The following is a 25929-nucleotide window of genomic DNA, read 5'->3' on the forward strand; positions in this document are numbered from 1 at the left end:
TCCTTACATGTAGTGATAAAAGTAGCCACAAGTTGTTTATGGTGTCTATACTCTGACCTGAGATGCAGTCCCCGGGCATCTGTTAAAACAGGTTACTGGGTATACAGTACAATTATGTCCAGGACATTTGGACTTTTAAGGTGAAAAGGGGATTATGGCTTTGCTCCTGAACGTCAATGAAAGCTTCAAGTATGTAAGTTGTTTTTGGACCATATCGAGTGGCTCCTGGCTAGTGCCTAAGAATCTTGAATAAAGTGAACTTTATTTGTGTATGACTTCTTAGTAATTAGCACCTATTTTATATTAATTGAATGAGAAGAAAATCTGTTTTCCAACACTATGTGAACTTCTGAAAAAGTGACTTGCAAAGGAATTTAATGAAAGTATCTACATGAGTAACTCCCAATATAAAGTAATTCAAACTTTTGCAGTTAATGAAAATATTTATTCAAACCTAACTGTAGTACAGTATCAAGTTGCGTTAAATAAACATTACGTGTATGATATGTAGTTCCTTAGGAATAGACCACCGCCGTATCAGAAGGATTTTTAACAAGACATATTTCTGCAGTAAGGTTCAGCAATTACGACGTGATTTCCACACTGAGAAATAGGAGTAGGATGGATTTCGTTTTTTTAAAGGCCCAGTATAAAAAAAAAAAGGCTGAGGGAAATGACAATTAACAACATATACACCTGTAGAAAAAATCCTTGATATACTGATATTTAACCAAACAGAAAGCACTTAAGAGAACATACTTTAATCTAGGCACAATCGGTCAGATATTAATGATAATTTCTGTTCTCATTTAAAGGTTTAAACCAGTTTTTCCACTTGACTGATGTGTGTGAGTCTGATACAGAGAAGGCACCTCTTTCATTCTCCTTAAGGACTTTTTGAGAGTAACTCTTTGTAACACCTTAGGGGCACAGAGACAATGCACTATATCTAAGAGTAGATATAGTTACTTAACACAGCCCATTTTAGGAGATACTAAGTTAAAATATAAAACTATGATTTCTCTTTTTACATCTTATGATGGACATGGCTTTCTAAAAGGATACCAGAAGATAATCCTCCACACAAGCTTTAACATAGAATACAAGATTTAAATTAAATGTGCACTGGTCACTACTATGTACGAAGTTCTATGAATTAGTGCAATTCTTCAAATCCCAGTATATGGGAAAAAGTATATACATACCAAGAAATCTCAACTACTACATAAAGTCTGTATGGCTCAATAGTCTAAACATTAAAGTTCTGTAAAAGATCCTAAAAGTTACAAACAAAAGATCAGAACACTCAAAAATGGTTTACAAAATTCTCTCTTTAAAACAAAGAGACTGGAACAACCAGGAGAAACACATTAAAGTGTAAAATTTCAGGAATATAATCTTTACTGCAATTATAAGAAGGGTTAATAAAGTATTCACTCTAGGAAAAACCCACATTGTTCATTTCTGATTGCTCCACCACCAATTGAGGTTGTCATCGCCTCCGTACTACTTTGTGGCTGTCTTTAAATGTCTTGTGCGACAGTCACTGAAGGCAATTTTATAAGGAAAAGCATCATTTTCCCCCCAGAAACTACTCCAGATGAATAAGCCTCAGTTAGGGATCACAAGAAGTCAAAAAACACAATGTAAGAACACTAGATTGATTTAACCTCTATTTCAACAAGATTTATACAATATTTACAATACGTAATTGTCAGAGCTATACAGTTTTGCAGATTGGCTTTACTTACATTTCTGCAAATGGTTTTCTAAAATAAAAAATATACCAGGTAAATCTATTTACAAACTAGGAAGCTGCTTCAGAAACAGCAGGATTCAGATATAAAGTGAAATTTCAGTACAAGGAAAGTGCAGGTCATGCTTTTAGGTTCTGTCAGTATCTCATTCCCTACACTCATAGTTTAAGGGATACGAGTTTAAACAGCTACTGTTCTCTTATGTTCAGAATGTTTACTCATCATAATGCAATGATAACAAAAATTTGTCCACATCCATTCCAGCTGGAAATGAACTGGGTAGCTTCTTTTTCTGTCAAAAAAAAAAGGGGGGGGGAGAAAAAAAAGAAAAAGAAATAAAAAAAGAAAAGAAAGAAAAGAAAAAAAAAAGAATAAATAAACCTAAGTTAACATATTGAACTCAAACAAGGCCAAAAAACTTTCACTTAGAACCTTGTATCAGGTCCTTCCTATGCTACTAAAATTTGCCAAAATTTTTAGTTGCTTGGAATTTTAGTTATACAGAGAAGCAGCAACACATTTTATAAATTCAAAGTTAATAAATTATACTTCAGTGGTACTTTAACATTAGTTTAGGGCGAAAGACATTAGACAAATTCAGAGTTTGTGAATGCTGAGACAAGACAGGCCATGCTTTCAATGAAGGTGGTCATTCTCCCCAAACCATACTAAGCCTCAGAAGCTTTCGTCCCTACAGCTAACAGGTACCATTCCAGGTCCACACATTGAGCGCGGCCGGGGCATCTTATGAGCGCTACGTTTACTCCTCCCAGCTTCAGGTAAGATATGTGGTGGCCTCATGTCAAGGGATGCAGCTGAGCCCCAAAGGCTCCGGGCTTAAGCACAATCACAGAACCAGTAAGAAGGAGATGTGGGGTTCAGGCCTGCATGGCATCAAAGCCATGAACCTTTCCCTGATACCCAACTTGTTGTAAGACATTTTAAACACCTTTCTTTCTATCCAATTTATTTACTAACAGTTTTAGGCTAAACAGGCTAAGGACAAAACAGGTTAAGGAAAAATGGGTTTTGGTTCCCAATGCTATCCGTGTATTGCCTTCCTGCACATAGCCATGCCCAAAGGGAAAAAAAAAAAAACAGGTAAATTTAACTTTTATACTGCTCCAACATATTAATGTAAGAGCCAATGGAAGAGATGGCAGGACAGGTGGGAAAAAAAAAAAAACCCAAGAGGTAGGACTTGCAAAGCCATTTTTTACTTGGTAATTCCACACACAACAGTGGCTTCTCAATCCTTCATGACTATGTCATTCTCCCAAAAAACTTGGGTCCTACCACAAAAAGAAGCAAAAACCTCCTTTCCCCAAGAAAGAGGTTCATCAATCAACACCTTAGCAATTGTTCTGCAAATGCTTCATTTCACCTGGACAAATTCTGAGCACCACACTGGCTGAGACACACTGCTACAGAATATATTTTACCAATCAAGACTCAAAGTGATCTTGACCAGAGCGTTCAGTTAGGTAGCTGCAGCAAAAATGCTGACATCTCTAATGTGAGCACTGAAGGAAGGGCAAAGGTGTGGTTTTGAAATTAAGACTTTCAAACTTGCCTTAATTTTCTTCTTTTTCATTGGGAGTGATGAATTTGCAAGATTTTTATTAGAAGCCCGAGAGGTTCGTTCACGTTCATCTAATTCCTCAATCTTCCGCTTTTTTGTGGTGCTCCGGGAAGACGCTCGGAATTGCTGCGTATTGTCTTTGAGGGGGGTCGTCGAAGTGGTCCTGGCGATGGCTGCTCTGGAGAGAATCATCAGCGTGTGGGCAGCCATGCTCACACTGTTCTCGCTCCCAGTCTCACTGGCAGGGCTGCAGGCAGGCAAGTCTGGGGTGACAGGAGGGACCATTACCTTGGCTGTGCTACTGTCTTCACCAAAACGCCTACTACAGGGGACCTTGATACCGTCTCTAGGTTCTTCTTTAGGTTTGTCCCCTGCCCCTGCCCCTGATGTCCGGGGGACAGGCACATCAGAGCTATCGGGGAGCCTATTTACCGGGCTCTGCCACGTACCCTCCGGCCCCACTTCCGTGGTAGGTTTGATTAGTGGGTTAATCAGAGAACTGGCACATTTAGTTTGTTCCTGTTTTGCATCCTTCACACTTGCACCTACTGAAATGACATTTTTACTATTTGAGGATGTGCCTTGTTTTTTGGTTAGTTCTTGCAGTGAAGCTATGGTTTTCTCATTCCGTAAACCCCCATTTTGCTGTCCGTTTGACAGTTTTGAAGTTTCTGGATTTTTCTGCCTTTCGATGTCGCTGCATAATTCATTCTCCTTATTAGCTGTTGCTTTATGGAAAGATTCAAGTACAATTTCTGTTGGTGAAACTTTCTTTTCTGACTGAGTTTCTTTTATGGTGGTATGTCGGCTATTGGCAGTTTCTGACTTAGATAAAATCTTAGGCAAAGGAGGTCTCTCTCTCTCCCTTTTGAGAGCATTATTAGAAGGGGGTTTTAAGGTGGAGGACACAATGGGCGAATCAAGATTAGGAAATGAAATGTCATTCCTTTCTTTGTTTTGGGACACCATCTTATGGTTCGTGCCCTGTGTACTTGCCACAGGAGAAGCAGTGCTGTCAAAACAGAGCACACGCCTGTGGCTTTCAAATGGTTTGCTATTTGGAACTATACTCTCTAATGAGAAGGGAACTGTGATTTCTTCCAATTTTTTCCCAAGATCTGTGGCCATATTCTTGTCAGACACGTCAGTTCTGCAAATATATAAGTAAATATTTTTAGCAACATAAAGACATCCTTTATGTTTTTAATCTGAGCATTCAAAGTATCTATGATGGAAACTAGTTTTATGCTCACCTTTGTGCATGACATCCAACTAAATGACTAGATGAATCCACCAAATTATTTACCTGCTTTCCTGGAATTATAAATGAAATAATTAGAAAAGAAAAACATTCCTGAGAGAAAGAGTACATTACTCTGAAAGAAAAATGGAACAGACCACAGTGTCACACGTCATGAGAAAAACTGTAAATGACAGCTAATGTACAGATGAAGGACTCTCACCTACTGGGTTTAAAAAGCAGCTTCTAATTATTATTATCATTATTTAAGACTTTATTTATTTATTTGACAGAGACAGCACAAGCAGGGGGAGCAGCAGAGGGAGAAGCAGGCTTCCCACTGAGCAGGGAGCCCGATGATGGGCTTGATCCCAGGATCCCGGGATTGTGACCTGAGCCGAAGGCAAACACTTCACCGACTGAGTCACCCGGGTGCTCCCGCAGCTTCTAATTTTATAAACAAAACAAGATGGTCACTCATCCATTTTAGAGAGGAAACACAGATACGGAGCAAATGACTTGCTTCAACTTTAGGCAAATATTATGAATCTAGTCTCTGGCTCTAAGAATTACAATGTTCAACACGGCACTTAAGGGTACTCCTTAGGACCAGAAAGTTAAATAAAGCAATGTATTACGCCTATTTTGAAATTTTGCCCATTTAACTCATGTTTGCAAGCCTATGTCAGGCGGAACACCAGCTCTGGAGTTTTAATAGCCATATTTTAATTTCCATGCACTTAGGAATTCATGTGGGAGAGCAGCAACATACCAAGCTGGAGACGAAGGCACAGATGAGATTAGGAAGGACCTTGTGCATTATACACAAAGTTTCAGAGAGAATCCTTAAGAGTTTTAAATAGGGAAGAGGCATAAACAGACACGCTTTACAAAGTCCGTCTGGCAGTAGTGTAGAAGAGGGACCAGAGAAGAAAGAACACTGCCATCAGAGATTCTTAGGTGGCTGCAAATATTCCACGTAAGAGGTGACGAGGGCCTAGGAGACAGTGATGGGCGTTCACACAGATACGATGGGTCAAAGAGGACAGAATGGTGACATTAATCAAAGGGGAGAAAAGCAGGCAGAGGAGGTCTCTGAGGAGGAAGTGAGACTGAGACACGTAGAATTTGAAGGTCTGGGGGGGGTTAGGCAGAGTCAAGAAGGCAGGAGTGCAGTAATTTAGCGGTGGGTCCAGAAACCACCAATAGTGTCAAGTGCCAGAGCGAACTAAGGTCATTATGGAAAATGTCCAGAGCCACCAATGATCTCAGTTTAAACAGTTCTAGTGGAAACATGAGAAAAGACAATAATGTGGATGAAGAATGGGAGACAGGAGAAGTTGGGACTGAAGGGTTGGCAGGTGAGACAAACCCAAGGAACTTTCCAGCCAGAGAGGGAAGGCTCCAAACAAGAAAAATATAGGATACACAGAAGACAGAAGATGCAGGTAGACTGCATTAACTGTACAAAAGACGAGAGCATTATTCCTGTAAGAAAGAAAGGAATGGGAGGAAGTCGAATAGGTACACAGCAAGTGGGAGTAATGTGAGAAAATACAGAGTTTACTACTTACTAATTAGGTGGGAGAGAAGATCACTGGCCTAGAATGAGGAGGGTGGGGACTGGGTAGGTAGGAAAGGAGCTGTGGGAGTTTGGAAGAGTTTGAAGGGGGAATGGGAAAGAAAGAAAGACATCTGAAATGACTGCTAAGTGGCAGTGAGGGTGAGACATTTTTAAGCGGCAGTGAACGGCCCCACTTCTAAAGCAATGCTGAAAAGCCCAGGTACAAAGGCAGAGAGGGATGTTTGGACAGATCCAGGGCTGGAAGGCAAGGGGGACAGAAGAATGTGCACACGAAGGTGTTACGAGTCCTGGGAAGAGTGGCTGAGGCGGTGGATTGTGGATTTAGCCTGGATGGGGAAGGAAGGGAATCCAGGAGGGAAATGGTTCAGGGAAAAGTGAGGACTTGAGTAAGGGGAGCCCTCACTGGCTGCAGAGTCATTGTACAGGGATGAGAGTATTTTGGGACTGGCCTTTAAAAACTGCACAGAGCTAGTAAGAAGGGAAATATTAAAGGTGAAGCTATGGGAGAGGCTAGCTGACATGAAGATCAAGACTCTGAGATGGAAGGTGTCCAAGAATTCTGAGGGCTACAGTGGTGGGTAGGTTGACGATATGGTCATTTTTTTCATCCACGAAGATGGAGAAGTCGGAGGCAGAAGTCTGATGCAACCCCTCAGTGAAGAGCTGGTGTTATTTTGTAAATAGTGTATTTTGTTGAACAGAAACCTCTAATTTTGGAGCAGTCAGTGTTATCAATACTTTTTCCACTTATAATTATGTTTTTTTTCATTTTTTTGAAGCAAACCTTTATCCTTGTGTCACTAAGACATTCTCTTGCATTTCTTTTACTGTTTAACCGTATTGCTTTATACTTTTAGGTCTTTAATCATCTTGGAGTTCACCTTTGTGTATGGTATGAGGAAGGGATCTAATTTTTTTCCTATAATATATATAATAGCCAATAAATTTATTAATCGATCCTTCCTGTCCTCTGTGACTTCTGATGCTATATCCACCACATACAAGTTCTCATAAGTACATGGTCTCTTTCTGAACTCGGTTTTGTTCTATTTGCCTTTTAGTTCAGATTACTAAAAAAAGAAAACAAAACAAAAAACAAAAAACAACTTCAAGCAAAGGTTGGAAATCACCTGTTAGGAACGAAACAAGTATTCAAAAAGAAAATACTGTGGCACTGCTGTAAACAAATGAGTACACAGACATAAAAGCGACATTCATGAACTGAAAAACGTACCTGTACAAGGCTTGTTTCTTAGTCCCGGAGTCCTCTGAGATTTTGGAGGGATGGGGATTGGAGGGATACTTCTACCGCATACAGGTGCTGCCAAAGGCACATGAAGGAGCTAAAAGAGAAGCAGCCAGGAATGATACTATGTTTGAAAAGCATCACTGTGCCATTTTCAGTTCAGAAAGCTTACCTGCTGAGGAGGAGCAGAAAAGGTATTTCCATTCTGTCCAACCACAGATACAGGGATCATTCCCACCATTCCTTGGAGCACAGGTTGGACAGGAGAAGCAATTATGATGGCAGATCCTTAAAAAAAAATTCTCAGTTAAGATTCTCTCCCAAACAAAAGACTCCGAAGTAACTATTCATTTATTTAAAATAAATTCTCTAAAATTATAATCCCTTTACCTTAGAACCTATTTTTTTTTTTTAAAGGTTTTATTTATTTATTTGAAAGAGAATGAAAGTGAGAGAGATCACAGAGGGAGAGGGAGAAGCAGAATTGCTGCTGAGCGGAGAGCCCGATGCGGGGCTCGATCCCAGGACCCCAAGATTGTGGCTGAAGGCAGACACTTAATCAACCGACTGAGCCACCCAGACGCCCCTAGAATCTACTGTGCTTAAAAAACTTTAGGAACAAGAAGTCAATCTGAACATTAAAGAAATCTTATTGCATTTGGTCAAGGTAAATATTCTAAGCATTAGACTTCACAGTCAGGAGATCACATTACAATTATATGCTGATTCTTCTAGATACAATAGTAAAACTGATTAGAACCGTGATGGTGAAGGTTTCAAGTTTGAATCATACCACAAAATTAGGTCTCAACTGAATTAGTTAATGGCCCAAGACCTGCTGAGAATGCCAATCTATCATCCCAGTGGTACTGGTCAAAAAGGGTCCAGAGAAATGTACCAGCAGTCAAAACTATGAGGGGAAATGACAATGGTAATATGGTCCTTAGAAGTCAACACTATATATAGTCTGTAGCTATCCTATTTTATCCCTGTCCCATAAATCAAACTTTTCCTTATACTAACTGCTCCTGTCAGGTGGATCTCACTTTTACAAACACCCACTTCAGTATCTCAAGTCTCCCTCACCTACACTTGACAACTCCTACCCTTCATTCTAATTACGACTTTTCTCTGGGCTTCCGCTGAAGTCCCACAGTCTCTCCTCACTCTGACCCCTCTTTTACGTTATTTTAAACAGCACTTCAAACAGATCCATCAGGCTTACTAGTTAACTGTGTGTATTTATTCAGATTTTACTATATGCCTAAAATATTTAAAAAAAAAGGAGAAAGAAGCTTGGGAAACAATATGTAAAGAAAGATATAGATGAATGTATCAGCTCCATCTTCAAGGATCACTGAAACCAATGAATTCCATAACTTACAGATTTAAAAGAAGATATGACTGAATTAATTAGGGAGAGAAAAGAGGGAGTATAATCACAAATTTCAGTCTTTTCTCACTCTATCCATCCGTGATTAAATTCCTCCTAGTCAATAACTGCACACGTAAGAGAAATTAGATCCCATTCCAGAGAAACGAACTTCAATATGTTCTTAAAGCTACCTTGTGAAAAGCTGGGGGACACAGTCTGGTTGACAGCGAACACACTGTTTGACCTCGGGGGCGTCTGCAACTGGGGCAGTGGCGGCGGAGCAGTCGCGGGTGCAGAATTTCCAGGCAGCACCACCACATTAGACTGACTGACAGTTGTTCCTAAGGCTGTTGGATCAGTCACACAGGTAGCTATGAGAATGTTATTTGAATTGCCAAAAGTCGTGCTCGTAGCTGGCATCAACTGTATGTATCCCCCATCCTTGGAAACACATGGGGTGACGCCGGATGAGAAAGCGACGCTGGCTTCATTCGCAGCGCTGTTTCCGGCACAGTCCTCGGGTCTGAGGGCCAAGAGGCTGTGTTCCACTGGCGCTGAATCCCCTACTCTTTCAGCAGATGTGACAGCACCTGCAGTTTCCTCTGAAGACAGGCATTTAACCAAATCTGCATTTTTGGCAGGAGACTTGGCAGGAGAGGACAGTATTATAGTGGGCAAGTTTTCCCCACTGATACTAGAAACAGCACTGTTCAGTTCGGTATCTGAGGAAACAAACGGATCGTCACTAATGATGATTTTGAGAGAGACAATACTAGATGCATCTATGTCTGCTGAACTGTCCACCGCAGACCTATCGCTAGCACTCTGGGGCTCAGGCTGAGACTCTGCCATGGAAGAACACACAGATTCTGAAGGAAGAGCCTGCTTCTCTTCCAGGGGGTCACCCTCGGGGGCAATCAGCGCAACCTCCCCACAGTTACCACCTTCTCCTAACGTGAGAAAAATACTATCTCCATCTTCTTTTAAAGAGGAAGGATCTTGTGAATCGACAGTGACTTTCTCCGACTTGGAGGGCTGAGTTTCATGTTTTTCTGTATGATTTAACTCAGCTGCTGATAAATCCTCGGATCGTTGTTTAACTGAAGACACTGAATCTTCAAGACGAATGTCTGCTTGTGCGGATACGTTTAAACCTGAACTTTCAACTGACACAGGTAGTATTTTACTCTGAAGTGAAGAATTATCCTGGCAGTCTGCACGTTGTGCTGCAGCTGGCAATACACCGTGAATCTCAGTTTTATTCTGGTGCATTTCTCTAGGGTCTGGTGACTTAGAACCAGGGAGACTAGTTTTAAGTCTTACTGTGTTGTTAGAGCTTTCACAAAGCTGACTTGTTTTAGATGTCTTTCCAGTTAATGTAATATTCTGGGATAAAAGCTGAGAACTCTTTCCAGAGAGCATTAAGTTTTCACTGTTAGTTTCACCACCAAGGGAAACGAACGACGGTATTGGTACACCGGACGGATCAGGCTGTAAGGGAGGTTCCCGGGGTGCATCCGCCAACAGAGAATTCTTTCCAACCTCCATTGCCATGGCAGTGTCAGTGGGCATCTGATGAGCGTATAATTCAGCACAATGCTGATTACATTCAGCATCAGCATTTACTCTTTGGTTAAAGTCATTCAAATGAGGCACAGACTCAAAAGTAATATCAAGGTTACACTTCTGTCCATTAGGTACAACTGTTTTAAACGCCTTTTTCTGGATGCCAGAGCCTATCTGAGGAAAGTGTTCCTGGGCTTCCTGGTGAAGCTCCTCATGGTTGCTGCTGTTCTTCAAAGCATCTGAGGTGTCTCCATTTTGATAGGCTGCACAAAAGGGAGGCTGCCCAGACGGATCACCTGCAAAATGTAAGGATGGCAGAGATGGTGAGTATGTTCTCGTTTCTGAGGGAGTCACGTTTACTAGAAAACCTGTTTTGCCAAGGAAGTAACTCATCTTTGATATGCTGGTAAGCCGATGTCTGAAAAGCCGTATCTCACATTTTCCGAGCATCAAAAAACTTACAGGTACATTTTTTCTTAAATTACTGATGCCTTTTTAAACAAGGGCCAAACTGTTTTTCAAACCTCTCAGAAAACAAATGATGCAAAGGAGGAGAAAGCATATAGGTTTAAGAACATCTAATGTTTATCAGTATGTAAAAAACTGGCCCCACATGTGTAGTTTTTTTCAAAATAGCTAACTTTTCAACTTGTACCATTTCTATTGACCTTATTTTATCTGATGTATTCAAGGTGAAATGAGCGAAGCATATTTTGTATGATCAACATTTGATGTTGTGGTGTCCTATTTGGAATCTTCAATGCACACTTATTAAAGATCATCAACCACGTGACTACTGCTGGGACACAAAGATGACCTAGTCTCTGCCCTTGGGGAGATAGTCTAGTAAGGGAAGCAGACACAGAAGGAGATAATAAAACATGTAATAGTATAGTAGCAAAAGGCACCCCTTTCTGCCTAATGTATGCGACAAAGTGCTATAAAGAAGCTATTGTAAGAGGAGATCTTGAAAAAGAAAAGAACTGTGATCGCTGGAATAAGAAGAAAGGATGTTTCAGGAAGTAACGCAGCACTGACATACTGTGTTGTAGAGCACTCAGAGTGTAGGACCAAGAACATTACCAATAACAATATGAAAAACATAGGGAAAAATCAGGAAAAATGTCTGTCACCTACGATTCTGTTAATGTGACACTGGTAAATAATCTTTGGTTCAGAGCACATTTGAATCCTACTGTGGGGAGATGGGCAGAAATTACATCCAGGCCACATCAGTTTCAGTGAAGTGGTAAGACTGTGAGAGAATGAGATTTTGAGTTTCATTCTGTGCACATAGAGTGCTTAAGTGAAGCATAATCTTCCATACAAAAATACACTGTAATCCAGTTTAAGAAGAATTAGAGGATTGGGGCTCAGTGTAGGCAAAGGATTCAGAGTGGGAATGTCATCCAAGATATTCCAAAACTAGTTTTTGGAAGACATGATGCCAAACTTGGAAGCCATCAGGTTTTTTTTTTTGGCAGTTGGAGGGGTAGTGGCATTTAAGAAGACAGAACAGAAAAGATTATTTTGGCCTAACTTGTTACTAACAGAATGATAAAGGTGATACTAAAAACGCACAAAGTTTAGCATGTGTAAGATGCAAGAATAACAGTCATCTTTGAGAAAAAGAGATAGAGGGTTTAGTGTTGGGAAGAGGCATGAACCAAGGTTTTCATCATGTGATCAATGTTCTATTTTTTGATTTGGGAGATAGTTATACAGGGTATTTGCTTGGCTATAATTCAATGAGATACACATTTTTATTGCGCACTTCTGTATAAATGTTATGCTTTACAAAATTAAAATAACGGGCAAATACGCATAGGAGATAAGATGGACATATTCACTGCCTTCCTTCAGTTAATAAGTAGTTACTGTGGGTCAATCATGTGCCATATTGGTACTCCACTGCTACCTCATTGGTACGGAAGGCAGAAATGTAAAAAACTGACTTAGATACATAGGAAGATGACCTAAAACCTTATAAAATCCCAACTGTAAGACTATCACTGCAGTATATAATTTCATCGAAATAACTGAGATATGGATGCTGAGCAGTCAGCTGAACTTGCTTACCAGGCTGAATGATGAATACCACACACTAACGTTACGTAGTAGGGATCTGAATTTCTGCCACAAAAAAATTAAGTTAAATGTTATAGATTTTTGTCAAACTGGACCACACTATTAATACTCAATTGTGCATGTCAAGAATCTATTGCATCATGAAAGAATGAGTACTAAAAATTCAGCTTTTATTCAAATCACTAAAAGATGGGATTTTTTTAATGAAAAGAAAAAACTTAAAAAAAAAAAGAAAGAAAAACAACCAACAACAAACCCTATGTGGCAATTTGAACAACTACCAAATTAAACATTACTTTCTGCCTTTGAAATGTTGAGACCGATACTAGGATTTTGATGGAAGATACTAATAAAACCAAATTCTTACCAGATTGTTCTGTTTCAAAAGAACCTTTAACTGCTATATTAGTTTCATCTGCTAAGACTACACTGGGATTGGTTTCCAGGTGCTGACTGGAAATGCCTTGTGATATATTTTTATTATTCTTTGATTTACCTGTTAAAAAGGGAAGAGGGAAATGATTCAATGGTTAAATGATCAAAATAAAAATAAGCATCAGTTAATACAAGCAAATGTTAAATATTATGTTAAAATTACGGTCTTTGGGATGTTTTTAACATGTTGCCTTGTATATCATTGACAAAAACAAAGATTTTTCCAACAGACCAGTTCTTGAACTTTAGCCTGTATCAGAATCATCTGGAGAATCCAAGAATTTGCATTTTTAACATGTTCTCAGATAATGTTGTATGCTGGTTTGGAGACTACGCTTTGAGAACTACTACACAAGATCATAAAACTGAGGAAAATGGACAATTTCTTGTATTCCTTTAGTATTATCCAATTGTGTTTAGAGTATAACGTATGTATAGTAGTTGACATCAACATATTTGTGTTGACTGGCAATAATGCCCACAAAAAATATAAAAGGTTCTCCATTTTTATAGCTACAGTTTAAGAAAAAAATAACTCTCAACCCCTTTTCATAGCCTTATGTTTGCTTTGATGAAAATAGGATATTTTTTGAGATGCTCTGAGAATGTTACTTCAGTCTGGTTAAATTGCCAAAGAAACGGAAACATTCTTCTTCCAACTGCCTTGAAATGGTCTACTTGCCTTGAAATGGTCTACTTACCATAGTCAAAGAGATCGAAGAGTGCCTGAAATGCTGGGTCTGATTCTGTTTGTTCCAATATATCCTGTATAGCTTCCTCAGACATATGGATTTCATTCTGCAAAAAAAAAAGTGATCCCAATTAGTATATAGTTAGTAAATAATTAGAGGGCATCTGATAGCTCTCATTTTTATGAATAATTATTTCCCTCCACGAAAATTTCTTCTAACACTAGGGTCACTTGAAACAAAAACAACACGAGAAAGCAGACACTGAATGTTTCCTAATTCCACTTCCTAGAGTTGACTGCTTTGGAGATTATATTCCCAAACATTAAAATAAAATGAACATAGGAACTATAGTTATGTGTGTGTGTACAACTTAAGTAGTCACACTATAACTGTTCTTTTTTTAAACTTGACATCCAGCACTAAGTTTACAGTGTGCAGTGTAATGCCTTAACCTACAGATGCTGTGAAATGATGACCATAGTAAGTTTAGTTAACATCCGTTATCTCGGATACAAAAACAAGAAAAAAAATTATTTTTCCTTGTGAGAACTCTTAGGACCTATTCTCTTAACAAGTTTCAAATATAACATACAGCAGTGTTAACTAGTCATCATGTTGTACATTACAGCTCAGTACTTACTTATCTTTTACCTAGAAGTTTGTATTTTTGACCACCTTCATCCAATCCCACCCCCCACGCCCTGTCTCTGGTAACCACAAATCTGGTCTATTTTCCCATTAGTTTGGGTGACTTCTATATAAATCTTGCCCCTTTTATCTATCTGCTTTGGTCTCTTAATATTAAATGCTTTCTTCAAATGTTGCACAATCCTTGCTCTTCTATTCACTTTTATTTTTTTTTTAAGATTTTATTTATTTGTCGGCTGGGCGGGTGGGGGGGGAGAGTGAGCACAAGCAAGGGAAGCTTCAGGCAGAGGGAGAAGCAGGCTCCCCGTTGAGCAAGGAGCCTGACGCAGCACTCGATCCCAGGACCCTGGGATCATGACCTGAACTGAAGGCAGCCGCTTAACCGACTGAGCCACTCAGGGGCCCCTTGTCTGTTCGCATTTAAAAGTAGCATGCCAAAAGCTCCCTGAAAACTCTTTGCTAATGGAGGGAGCTTGTCAATTAATTACCATCGACACAGCAAAATTATTTTACAGGACCATCTGTATTTTTAGTTTTTTTTTTCTTTTGAGCAAGTTAGACGTTTTGCTGGGTAAGTATATGACTGACAACATTGTTTCTGGACACAGTGTAAATGCGGACAAGATTCAGAGGTTAACTAACAACTTCCTAAATTCTACACCCTATCTCCTGCTTGTAGCTGTCTCTACATTTGCTTTCAGAGCTACTGGTACTGAGCCTTTGGGATTTCTATGTTGTAAAGTGTTTTTTTTTTTTTTTCCTGAGCTTTGCCTTTACTGGCTTAGAGCAATGGATCTCCAAAGTCAATGACCACTTGTCCATTTTGACTTCCAAAAGTTTTCTGTCCTCTTCTTCATTCTTGTGGGTTTTAAAAATTTCCCTATACTGTCTCTTAATAATAAGGTACAACACTAAACGTTTAATCCACTATTTAAAAGAAATCGACCTCTTTGTAACAGGCTTTTTGTTTGCTAACTATGCCACAATTAAACCAATTCCCACTACTGGACATTAGAGTTTTTTCTAATTTTCAGCTATGGTAGATAATACCACAATGAAAATCTTTATACAGGCATCTGTTGGTTTTTTTTGTGGTAAATTCTTACCAGTGGAATTACTGAATCCACTGATAAGTGTCAGTCAAAGGATATATGTATTTAAAATTTTGCGAACTCTACCAAGTAGCCTTCCACAGAAGTGCTAAGAATTCCTGTTCTGTGTAACAATGTGCAAGCTCTTACCAATAGTGGGTAGCATCAATTTTTAAGCATCATCAGCCTATTAAATAAAAGTAATCTGTTCTCTTAATTTATATTTATTACTGAACTGAATATATTTCCCTGTTTACTGGACATTTCAACTTTTTGGGCAGTCAATATGATTTAAACAGAATGATACTGAACATGCTTTAAAACAACCATTCAAGGGCTCCTGGGTGGCTCAGCTGGTTGAGCATCCGACTCTTGATTTCAGCTCAGGTGCTGATCTTGGGTTATGGGATTCAGCCCTGCATTAGGTTCTGCACTGAGCATGGAGCCTGCTTGGTACTGTATTCTCAATTTCCTTCTATCTCCCCCCCTGCCCCCGCCACTCGCTTGCTGTCTCTCAAAAAAAAAACCCCAAAAACCAAAAACCAAGAACAAAAAACCCCCTAAAAAAAAACACCACACACACAAAAGAAAAACAAAAAACCCTCCAAAACAAAACAAAAACCCTTCCCAACTCGTTCAAAGCTGGTGTGCAACCAAACGGTGAAGGGTGCACCCTACCCAAGAGCAGTCAGCAAAAATGTGCTGCGATTTCTCAAGTTTACCAGCTACTGGGGTAAAACACCACCACCACCTTTGTTTCCTGTAAAAGTTGGGCAAACAGATTATATTGATACTTCACACATGGATGAAATAGATTCTCAGTGAAAGCCTAGAGTAGTATGCCAGAGGGTATGTGATGTAGCTGGACAAAAATGTTTTTTTCCATTTGCATTAATTTTACATGAAGATGTAAGTTTAAAAAATACAAATAAAGAAAAAACCCAGAAAAAAAAAGCAAAAGTAATAAATCTTTTTAGCTAAAACATTAGATTTCATAGAAGTTACAGTACTTTCTGACTAGGGTCTTCATTTACTCTTATTCCAATAGTTGGAGATTTAAAATTCTCAATTTTAGTTATTTATAAATCCTCCCACAATATCATATTCTTCAAGGCATACATTTGAATTCCATGAGATAGGAAATTCACATGGAGCGAGAATTAAAATGTAACTTTCACGAAGTGATTACAAACTTGGGAGTTTTTATAAAAATGTCCATAAAATGAAAAGAAAAACTTGTTTGAAGTTAAGGAGCCAGTTTACTTTGATTATGGGGATGTATAGAGATCAACAATTCTTGATGAAATGTGATTTGGGAGGAGTCCAGGAACTTGAGCAAGTACTTCTATATACAGGAAGCTGAAAATTTAGTCATGTAAATAATGTCGAGAACACAATATAAGCAAATTAGGAAATGGTGGATACAGTCTTAATAAAAGTTAATGTTGACGAAATGCATTTTTCTAGTAGCTATTTTATTCTATTCTCAAGTTTAAGAATTAGGATAAAAAAAACTCTGAAATGAATGTTCCAAAGGTAACTGCAAATCAATCTTCTAAATATTTTTAAGACTCAAGGTATAATTTACACACAATAAAAATGCACAGATCTTAAGTCCACAGTTCAGTGGGCTTTGACAATTTTAAGGACTGTGTAACCACCACTCTAATAAAAAGTTGGTGGAAGTGTACAACTCTTGATCTCAGGGCTTTGAGTTCGAGCCCCTTGTTGGGTGTAGAGATTACTTAAAAATATTAAAAAAAAAAAAAAGGTAAAACATTTCCACTGCCCAAGAAAACCACACATCTACTATATATACCGTTCCCTTTTCCAGAAAATTCCTCCTTTGGCAAATTACTATCCTCACCCTCACTCAGTCAACAACTTCTGATTTCTATCAGCATGAATTTGTGTTGCCTATTTTAGAACTTTATACAAACCGAAGCACACTATATACATACATTCTTTTAGTCTATCTTCTTTGATCAATGTATGTTTGAAAATCATCCATGTTATATTATTTCATCTCACCCATGTTATATGTAGCTCAGTCCTTTTTATTGTTCACCAGTATTCAATTTTATGGCTGTCAAAATTTGTTTATTCCTTTTTTGTTGATGGACATCTGGTTTTAGTGTTTATTAGGAACAATGCTTTAAAAAATATTCTTGTAGAAGTTTTTTTATAAACATATGTGAACATATTTGTTTCTCTTGGGTAAAAACCTAGTAATTGCCAGGTCGTGAAAGTGTATAGGTGTATACATAACTTGTTAACTATCAGTTTCCCGAACAGGTTGTACTATTTCATAACTTCCCACTGGCAATTTTTCAGAGTTCCAGTTGTTACACATCCTGGTCAACATCTGGTATTGTCAGATCTTTAACTTTCAGCCATTGCAGTGAATGCGAAATGGTATCTCACTGTATTAACTTTTAATTGCCAAATGACAAATAATGCTAGTTTTTCATGGCCTTAGTAGCCATTCCTCTACCTTCTTTTGTCTGGTCCAGTCCTTTATCCCTTTCTTAAAATAGGTGCTTTATCCTTTTATTATTGATTTGTGGGAGCTCCTTCTACACTCTGGATAAAAATTTTTTGTCAGATATATGTATTACGAATATTTTCTCCAAGTTAGAAGTTTGACTTTTAATTTTTTATTAATGATGATTTTAACAACCAGGTATTTTAAGTTTTAAGAAGCTTTTTTTTTTTTAGCTGATTTTTTTTTAACTGATTTGTGTAGCCTAAGAAATCTTGCCTACTCCAAGATCACAAAGACAAGTAAATATTTTTGAAATTCCTACTTCACTTGTCAACCGGCTAATCACTTCTCAGTGAATCTGATCTTTTTACTACTCATTTGGGCAATCTGTCTTGCTGTTTGTTCTTTAAAAAAGTTATTTAAATCTGAATTTTAAACTTTTCGCAAATATACAATATTACAAAGCAAGAACAGAGGGTTATGTCTTCTCTTTTTTATAACTTCTTGCAGTACTTAACACAGTGCCTTGATTATGGGAAGCATCTGATGTTTGTGGAGAAAATATAAACAAGCAATTGAAGACTATAAAAATTTAGAAAAGGGTGTATTCATTTGTTAAACATTAAGACAGAAGTTTCTAAAAAGTACTGGTAGATAATTTAAAGTTGCTTTAAAAAGTTTGTCATATTTTGTTAAATTTACTGAACTTCACTCTGGGAAAACATAGGAATTTTTTTTTTTTTTTTAAAGAATTCTAAAGGAACGGAACAAAAAAAAAAAAAATTCAGTGGTTTTACCTAGAATTCACCTGAAAGCAAACCTGCTATAATGAATTCATTTGGTGGGCATGGCAATAAGATGGATTATACCATCTTAAGAGTCCAAGTAAAGGATGTGTTACCATCACAACCTCAGCTGCTCTTGAGGAAGGATATTTGCACAAGAACAAATCTTTTTTTTTTTTTTTTTTAAACACATGAACACATAAAGATAAATTGTTAAATTCTTCCTTTACCAGCTGATGCTCTTCCATCTTCACTATCACTGAATAGCAACAGTGACTGCAGTCCCATCTTGGCAGTAAACGTCACACAATTTATTCATTTAGTTAGTAACCTTTCCTTTTTAAAGTGTCTTGTTCATTTTACTTGGATTCATTATATATCCTTAACATATACTTTGTTTCCTCACATTATTATACAGTCTGTAGCAATGTAAAAGAAATGCAATTTATACAATGTTGTATAGTACTGTTGCTTACTACACACAAACATACCCACTCATGAATCTTTAAGTATTAAATACTTAGATATTCATGACTGATTGTTGTATGGCTGTAGTAATGTGTTTTACTAATATGTGGAAGAATTAAGAGATATTACATGGGTTAGAGATGTCTTATTACTTTTATTGTTTAAACGATACAATTTACACTGATTATTTGCAAATTCACTAATAAATTTTCAAGAACAGATTACATTTATGTTTGGATAACGCAGAAAATCTCTATCTAAAATTATTATCTTAAATAATTTTACACATCTGTTGGCAATGGTTTTTGTTTTTTGGTCAAGATTTTATTTTTTTAAGTAATCTCTATACCCAACATGGAGCTCCAACTTATAACCCCAAGATCAAGAGTTGTATGCTGTCCTGACTGGAGCCAGGCAGGCACTCCTTGGCAATGGTTTTGAAAGGAAACCAAAATACCATCAGTTTTAACTATGAGTATATGCACTACACACACACCCCCTAACCTATACCTGAAGTCCGAGCAGTTCATCAATTGAAGTCTCTGGTTCTGTAGGGTTGCTCTCTGTTGGCTTAGGTATTTGTGCAATATTGTTGTCGCTGTAATACAGAAAGAAAAAAAAATTTTTTTTTAAAAGATTTTATTTATTCATTTGACAGAGATAGAGACAGCCAGCGAGAGAGGGAACACAAGCAGGGGGAGTGGGAGAGGAAGAAGCAGGCTCATAGCAGAGGAGCCTGATGTGGGGCTCGATCCCACAACGCCGGGATCACGCCCTGAGCCGAAGGCAGACGCTTAACCGCTGTGCCACCCAGGCGCCCCACAGAAAGAAAAATTTTTACCCTAGCTCTCAATTAGGTGAAAACAATTAGACATCATCAACACACATAGCTTACCTAGTCAAAAATTTATTAATGTTTTCTGCAAGCTTTTCTTGAAGAGATTTGTTACTTAATATTTTTTCTCGTGCATTTTCAATAACCATTTGCTGGAAAAGAAAGTCAGTATTAGTAAAAGAATAAGGTAGAGTTCTAGTAAATGGGAGCTAGCACGTTTTAATAGATCTAGGTGGAAACTCAGTTACGGTGGCTCCCTTCGCATTATTACTTGAATTCTGTACTTCACGAGTAAACTTTTTCACAGATCCTTCACCAACTCTTTCTTCACTGATTACAAAACACAGTTCCGAAATCTTTTTTTTTTTTTTTTTTATAGATTTTATTTATTTATTCGACAGAGCTAGAGACAGCCAGCGAGAGGGAACACAAGCAGGGGGAGTGGGAGAGGAAGAAGCAGGCTCATAGTGGAGGAGCCTGATGTGGGGCTCGATCCCATAACACTGGGACCACGCCCTGAGCCGAAGGCAGACGCTTAACCGCTGTGCCACCCAGGCGCCCCCGAAGTCTAACTTTTCATACAAGGTTTTTAATAATCTGAATCTAGTAAAACGCCCTATCATGTTGCATAATCCAGCCTCCACAATGTATTTACAGCTCCCTAAACACAGCACTGATTCCTACTTGCTGCACTTGCACAGCCATCTATTCTAAATAGACTGTCTCCTACTCATACATTTTACTACTCTCTATCCCAAGGCAATTACCCTGCAGTTTTATAGAAATACTATAACAAATGCCACACACACACACACACACACACACACACACACACACACGTAAATAATAGTATTTTAAAACTCAGGAGTATCTCAAACTGCAAAGCTCGGTAAGGTCACTTACTTTTTCTACTGCAAATGCATTTGGATCCTGGAAATTCCGTATCGTTGAATGAGGCCCAGACAAAGTGTTATTTTTTCTTTGAGATTCACTGAAACACATTTTAAAGCTTGTCTTTTAACTACTACGAAAAACAGACTCAATGATAATTACATATACAGATATAAATCTTAAGACCATGGAAGAACAGGTAGTTTCCCTTTTTGTGGTAGCAACAAAGGGCTAGAGGAGAAAACCATTACTACACTTGCATTAATAAGAAATGAATCTGAGGTCCAGCTTTACCACTTACTATGTGCTCTGTGGCAAGGTAAGTTCTGACTATTTAAGGTTTTATTTATTTATTTGACAGAGAGAGAAAGAGCATGAGCACAACAGGGGGAGCAGCAGGCAGAGGGAGAGGGAGTAGGCTCCCTGTGGAGCAGGGAGCCCAGTTCTGGCTTTTTGACCTACCTTATAACGGGATAAGATCAACTGCATTATTAGGTTTATGAAAGAACTGAATGAAGCATGTGTAAAAACTTTTTAAATTCAATTAAAAAAAAATTTTTTTTTTTTGAGACCATGATCACAAGCTGGGGGTGAGGAGAGGGCAGAGGAAGGAGAGAGAATCTTTTTTTTTTCTTTTGGCAGTCTATTATACTTTTTAATATCTTTTTTGGCAACTTTTTAAAATTTAAATTCAATTAATTAACATATAGTATATTATTAGTTTCAGAGATAGAGTTTAGTGATTCATCAGTCGCATACAACACCCAGTGCTCATTACATCACGTGCCCTCCTTAAAGCCCATCATCCAACTACCCCATCCCCCCATGACCTCCCCTCCAGCAAACCTCAGTTTGTTTCCTAGGATTAAGAGTCTCTTACTGGTTTGTCTCCATCTCTCATTTAGTCTTATTTTTCCCTCCCTTTCCCTATGATCCTCTATTTTGTTTCTTAAATTCCACATTAGAATGAGATATGAAAATTATCTTTCTCTGATTAACTTATTTCACTTAGCTGAGAGAATCTTAAGCAGGCTCCACGCCCAGCAAGAAGACCAATGTGGGGCTCAGTCTCATGACCCTGAGATCACTGCCTGAGCTGAAATCAAGAGTCAGATGCTTAACTGACTAAGCCACCCAGGCGCCCCGTGTAGAGACTTTATAAAAAGGCCAAGGTTTCTATAAATGTTAGGTACTGTTACAGTTGTTTTACTACTAAAACATTAAAAAATAAATAAAAAAACACAAATTCAAAGGCTGAGGTCAGCTCTGAATGAGAGACAACCAACAGTAAAAACTCTAACAAAAATACCCATGGCATGGCATTAAGAAATCAGAAAAAGCTTTTAAAAACTATTATCTCTCTTTTCCGAAATATCCTTTAAACAAAGACACGCAGATTAAGTACAGAAAGAACTTTGGTCTCAGGGACTCCCTGAAAAAATTTCTGACTTTAAGACTTGAAATATGTTTCTGGACATGCTAGTATTATTCCTATTTATTTAAGAAAAACACTTATTTAAAAAAATCTGAGATACCACCAATTTTAGGACATATTTTTATGTACTTACTACAGAAAAAACAGATTTCCAATGAAAGAGTGATAAGCCACTGAATTTAAGATACAACCTGATTTCAAGGAGGTTAAAATGTGGAAAAAAATGCATTTTAGAATGGGTATAATAGTAAATATTCCCAGTCACTGAATCAATTCTTGTTATTTTATTTTTATTTATTTATTTATTTATTTTTTAAAAGATTTTATTTCTTTATTTGACAGAGATAGAGACAGCCAGCGAGAGAGGGAACACAAGCAGGGGGAGTGGGAGAGGAAGAAGCAGGCTCCTAGCGGAGGAGCCTGATGTGGGGCTCGATCCCATAACGCCGGGATCACGCCCTGAGCCGAAGGCAGACGCTTAACCGCTTTGCCACCCAGGCGCCCCAATTCTTGTTATTTTATTCATAATGTAAATATGGTGGTATAATTCTTCAATTTTAGTGGTTATTGGAAACTCATCCTTCCAAAAATCATTTACCTTTTGCGTCTAGCAGGAGACATTACTGTGGTCTGAGTTTTCTTTTCCTGAGGACCAGGAATGATATTTAAAGCCTCTCCAGCTGTATTTCAAAAAAAAACACAAAGCATCAAGTCAAGGACACGGAATAGTTTTCTAAGCTTGAATTAATGGAATAAGTAGCATTACATAATGATTATTATTTTATATTGAACTCAGCATACACTGAATACTATGGCAAGGGACTGTAAAATAAGATGAATAATATATACTAGGACTTAAGGTTTTACAATACAGTACAAGTACAGTACAGACCCAAGAAAAAATAACATGGAAGAACAGAGGAACTGTAAGAAGTATAAACTGAGCATACACTATAGTGTGCTATGTATACTGTTTTTACCCAGAGGTGTAAATGAGGTTGGAGAAAAGATGGGAAGGAGGGATAATGTAATGGACGGCGATGACTTTTAGCTGCACAGAAGAGAAAGAAGACTGGTCTAAGAAGTAAGAGAGCTGGCACCTGAATTTTTATCCCAACTCTGCTATTAACTACTTTTTGCCCCATACTATCACGTGTTTTCAATAGTTTCAAGTATACAATAAGCAAGATATACCAGATGGTCTCTAGTTTATCCCTAGCTCTCAGATTCACAGACACATGAAGGATCTGCAACAACAGAGACGGAGGTGTACTGGAAGATATTTCTCAGTGTAGAACAGACTGGCATGAACAAAGGTAAGGAGGGAGTCAAATGTAATGTGTAATACTTTTAAAATCAAGTATAACAAGAATCTTTCCTACCCTTTAGTTAGAATAGAAATAAGAATCCCAGGCTAAAATGTCTCGTAAGTATGGTAATATGCTTACTTGAAGGCAAACCTACCCCAAGTCAGTTCCCCTTCCAGCCTTTTTTTTTTTTGCTATAATTTTATAAAATGAGTATTAAGACAGTGTAGTGTATCATCTATTTATACAGTCTGACTAAAAACAAAACTTCAGAGAAGCAAATTTCAACTTACTGGCAGCAGTGTCTTGTGACTGTGAATGGTTGACCACTACAAAATTTGACCTCAAAGGAGCTGAAATCTGGCCAGCTGGCCGCAGAACCTGTGCGGCTGCTGGAGGAGGAGCAGAAGGAACAGGAGCAGTGGTACACTGTCCCGAAAGATACGCTAGAGTCACCAACTCTGAGTTGACGGGAGCTGCTTGAGCCGCAAGCCTTCTCTGCCGTTTGATTTCTGCAATTCCACTTCTTGTTCGGACTGAAACATGGAGCATTTAAAAAGTTAGCTGTCAGACTACTCTGGCAATTTTAACAAGTCTCCATGATACAGGTCCAACTATTTAACATGTGAAATTTACAGAACTGAAAAAGAGCCCTTCAAAGTATCAACTAAGTTTATGTTGAAATTACATGGTAATTTCCTATGAAACAAACTCAAGTGAGTACAGCTGACCCTTGTACAGCACAGGGGTTAGGAGCACCGACCCTCTGCACAGCTGAAAATCCAACTATAACCTAGGACTCCACAGAAACTTAACTAATAGCCTACTGTTGACCAGAAGCCCAGCCAATAACCAATAGTTGGTTGTATTTTGTATGTTATATTATATCGTATTCTTACAAGAAAGCAACGTAGAGAAAACAAAATGTTATTAAGAAAATCATAGGAAGCGAAAATACTCTTATACTCCTGTACTGTATTTACAGAAAAAATCCGTGAATAAGTGGACCCACACGGTTCAACGCAATGTGGTTCAAGGGTCATCTGTACACACAAATTTCATAAATCTACGAGTATATTTCTTCTGTAATAATTCATACTGATAATACCTCTACAAATTAAGAAACAAACCTATGAAGTAAGAATTAAAAAGATGTGAATACATGAGAGCCAATGAGAAAAAGTAGGGAGTATTTCAAACGCTGATTTCTATGATAAATGAAAATATTTCCTATTATAATAACTGTATTTAGAAGAGTAGTTTAAATAAAACAGATACTTAGCCCAAATGTACTATTAATGAAAATGTTCATCTGATCGTTTGAGTCTAAAGTAATTCTGAACATCATTTATAGTTTAAAGTTGAATACCAACCTCTCTGATTAGCAACAAACCCTGGGGAACTTTGCATGCTCCTAACAAATAAAACAAAATAGTTAGACATTAAAAAACTTCTGCTGCCAAGATACACTCTAATTTAGTAACAGTCAGGTCTGACGTAAACTGAATTAAAAGGCAATAGATCTCTCTCAGACAAAAAAGACAAGCACATTTTTTTTGAGGGATGACCAAATCTTACTTGCTTTAGAAGAGCATAATGTAAGCACACTCACACACACATGAATTTCACCATCAAGCTTCTATCCAGTGCAGTATGCATTAGAGAACTCTGATACCCCATTAAGAATTTGACTTGACATTTTGAAGTCTATATATTTAAGAAAGCTAAGTATAAAATTTTATGACTATTAATTACCTTTACCACTAGAGATACCTTCCCAGAGAAATTCTGATTTCACATAGGACTCCATAAATACTTTAGAATCCCAAAGTTAATTTCAAAGGACATCCTGCTTTTACTAAATTTATGACTATAAAACTATTTTATTCAGCCTCTAACAAGAGAGAAAAGCAAACATAATTCATAATATAAGGTGAGTCTCTTTTTATTATTACCCAATCACAGATACTGCTACCTTCCTGGGAAATCTGTTAAATAAGTCTCTACCAACAAGAGCAACAAAACTTACTAAACTGATTAAGCATTTAAAAAAACATGTTATTTATTATTTGAGAGAGAGAGAAAGAGAGAGAGAAAGAAAAGGACAGAGGGGGAGTGAGAGGGAGAAGCAGACTCCCCGATGAGCAGAGAGAGCCCAAAGAGGGGCTTGATTCCAGAACCCTGAGATCATGACCTGAACCAAAGGCAGATCCTTAACCTACTGTGCTACCCAGGCACCCCAGAATAAGCATTTTAAATAAGAGACAAACCAATCTGGAGAATACCTGGCTAAAAGCCTTTTATTTTTATGTAGTACCTTGTCAATAAGATATCTCAGTAACTTTATAAATATTTATAGGTGTTAATTAAATTGTGAATGCCTTTTTTAAAAAAAGATTTTTCAAATTTATTTATTTA

At 37.8% G+C, this 25929-nt stretch overlaps 1 protein-coding gene across 2 annotated transcripts in view; it reads right to left on the minus strand.

Annotated features, from left to right (window-relative positions):
- Nucleotides 1-423: 423 nt before the first annotated feature.
- Nucleotides 424-25929, minus strand: part of LOC100480887 (protein NPAT) — a 61914-nt gene continuing 36408 nt past the window's right edge. For both annotated transcript variants that reach the window (XM_002929159.4, XM_034665700.1), the window contains 14 exons: nt 24885-24925; nt 23805-24047; nt 22803-22884; nt 20782-20869; nt 19939-20030; nt 19554-19641; nt 13576-13672; nt 12807-12935; nt 8977-10647; nt 7583-7698; nt 7399-7507; nt 4593-4653; nt 3331-4489; nt 424-2049 (listed from right to left, as the gene is read on the minus strand). In XM_002929159.4, the coding sequence (XP_002929205.1) occupies nt 1972-2049; nt 3331-4489; nt 4593-4653; nt 7399-7507; nt 7583-7698; nt 8977-10647; nt 12807-12935; nt 13576-13672; nt 19554-19641; nt 19939-20030; nt 20782-20869; nt 22803-22884; nt 23805-24047; nt 24885-24925 (4054 nt within the window). In that variant the 3' untranslated portion in view covers nt 424-1971. The remainder of the gene's footprint in view (nt 2050-3330; nt 4490-4592; nt 4654-7398; nt 7508-7582; nt 7699-8976; nt 10648-12806; nt 12936-13575; nt 13673-19553; nt 19642-19938; nt 20031-20781; nt 20870-22802; nt 22885-23804; nt 24048-24884; nt 24926-25929) is intronic.

Source organism: Ailuropoda melanoleuca, chromosome 8 (genome assembly GCF_002007445.2).
Source record: "Ailuropoda melanoleuca isolate Jingjing chromosome 8, ASM200744v2, whole genome shotgun sequence".
Lineage (NCBI taxonomy): Eukaryota > Metazoa > Chordata > Mammalia > Carnivora > Ursidae > Ailuropoda > Ailuropoda melanoleuca.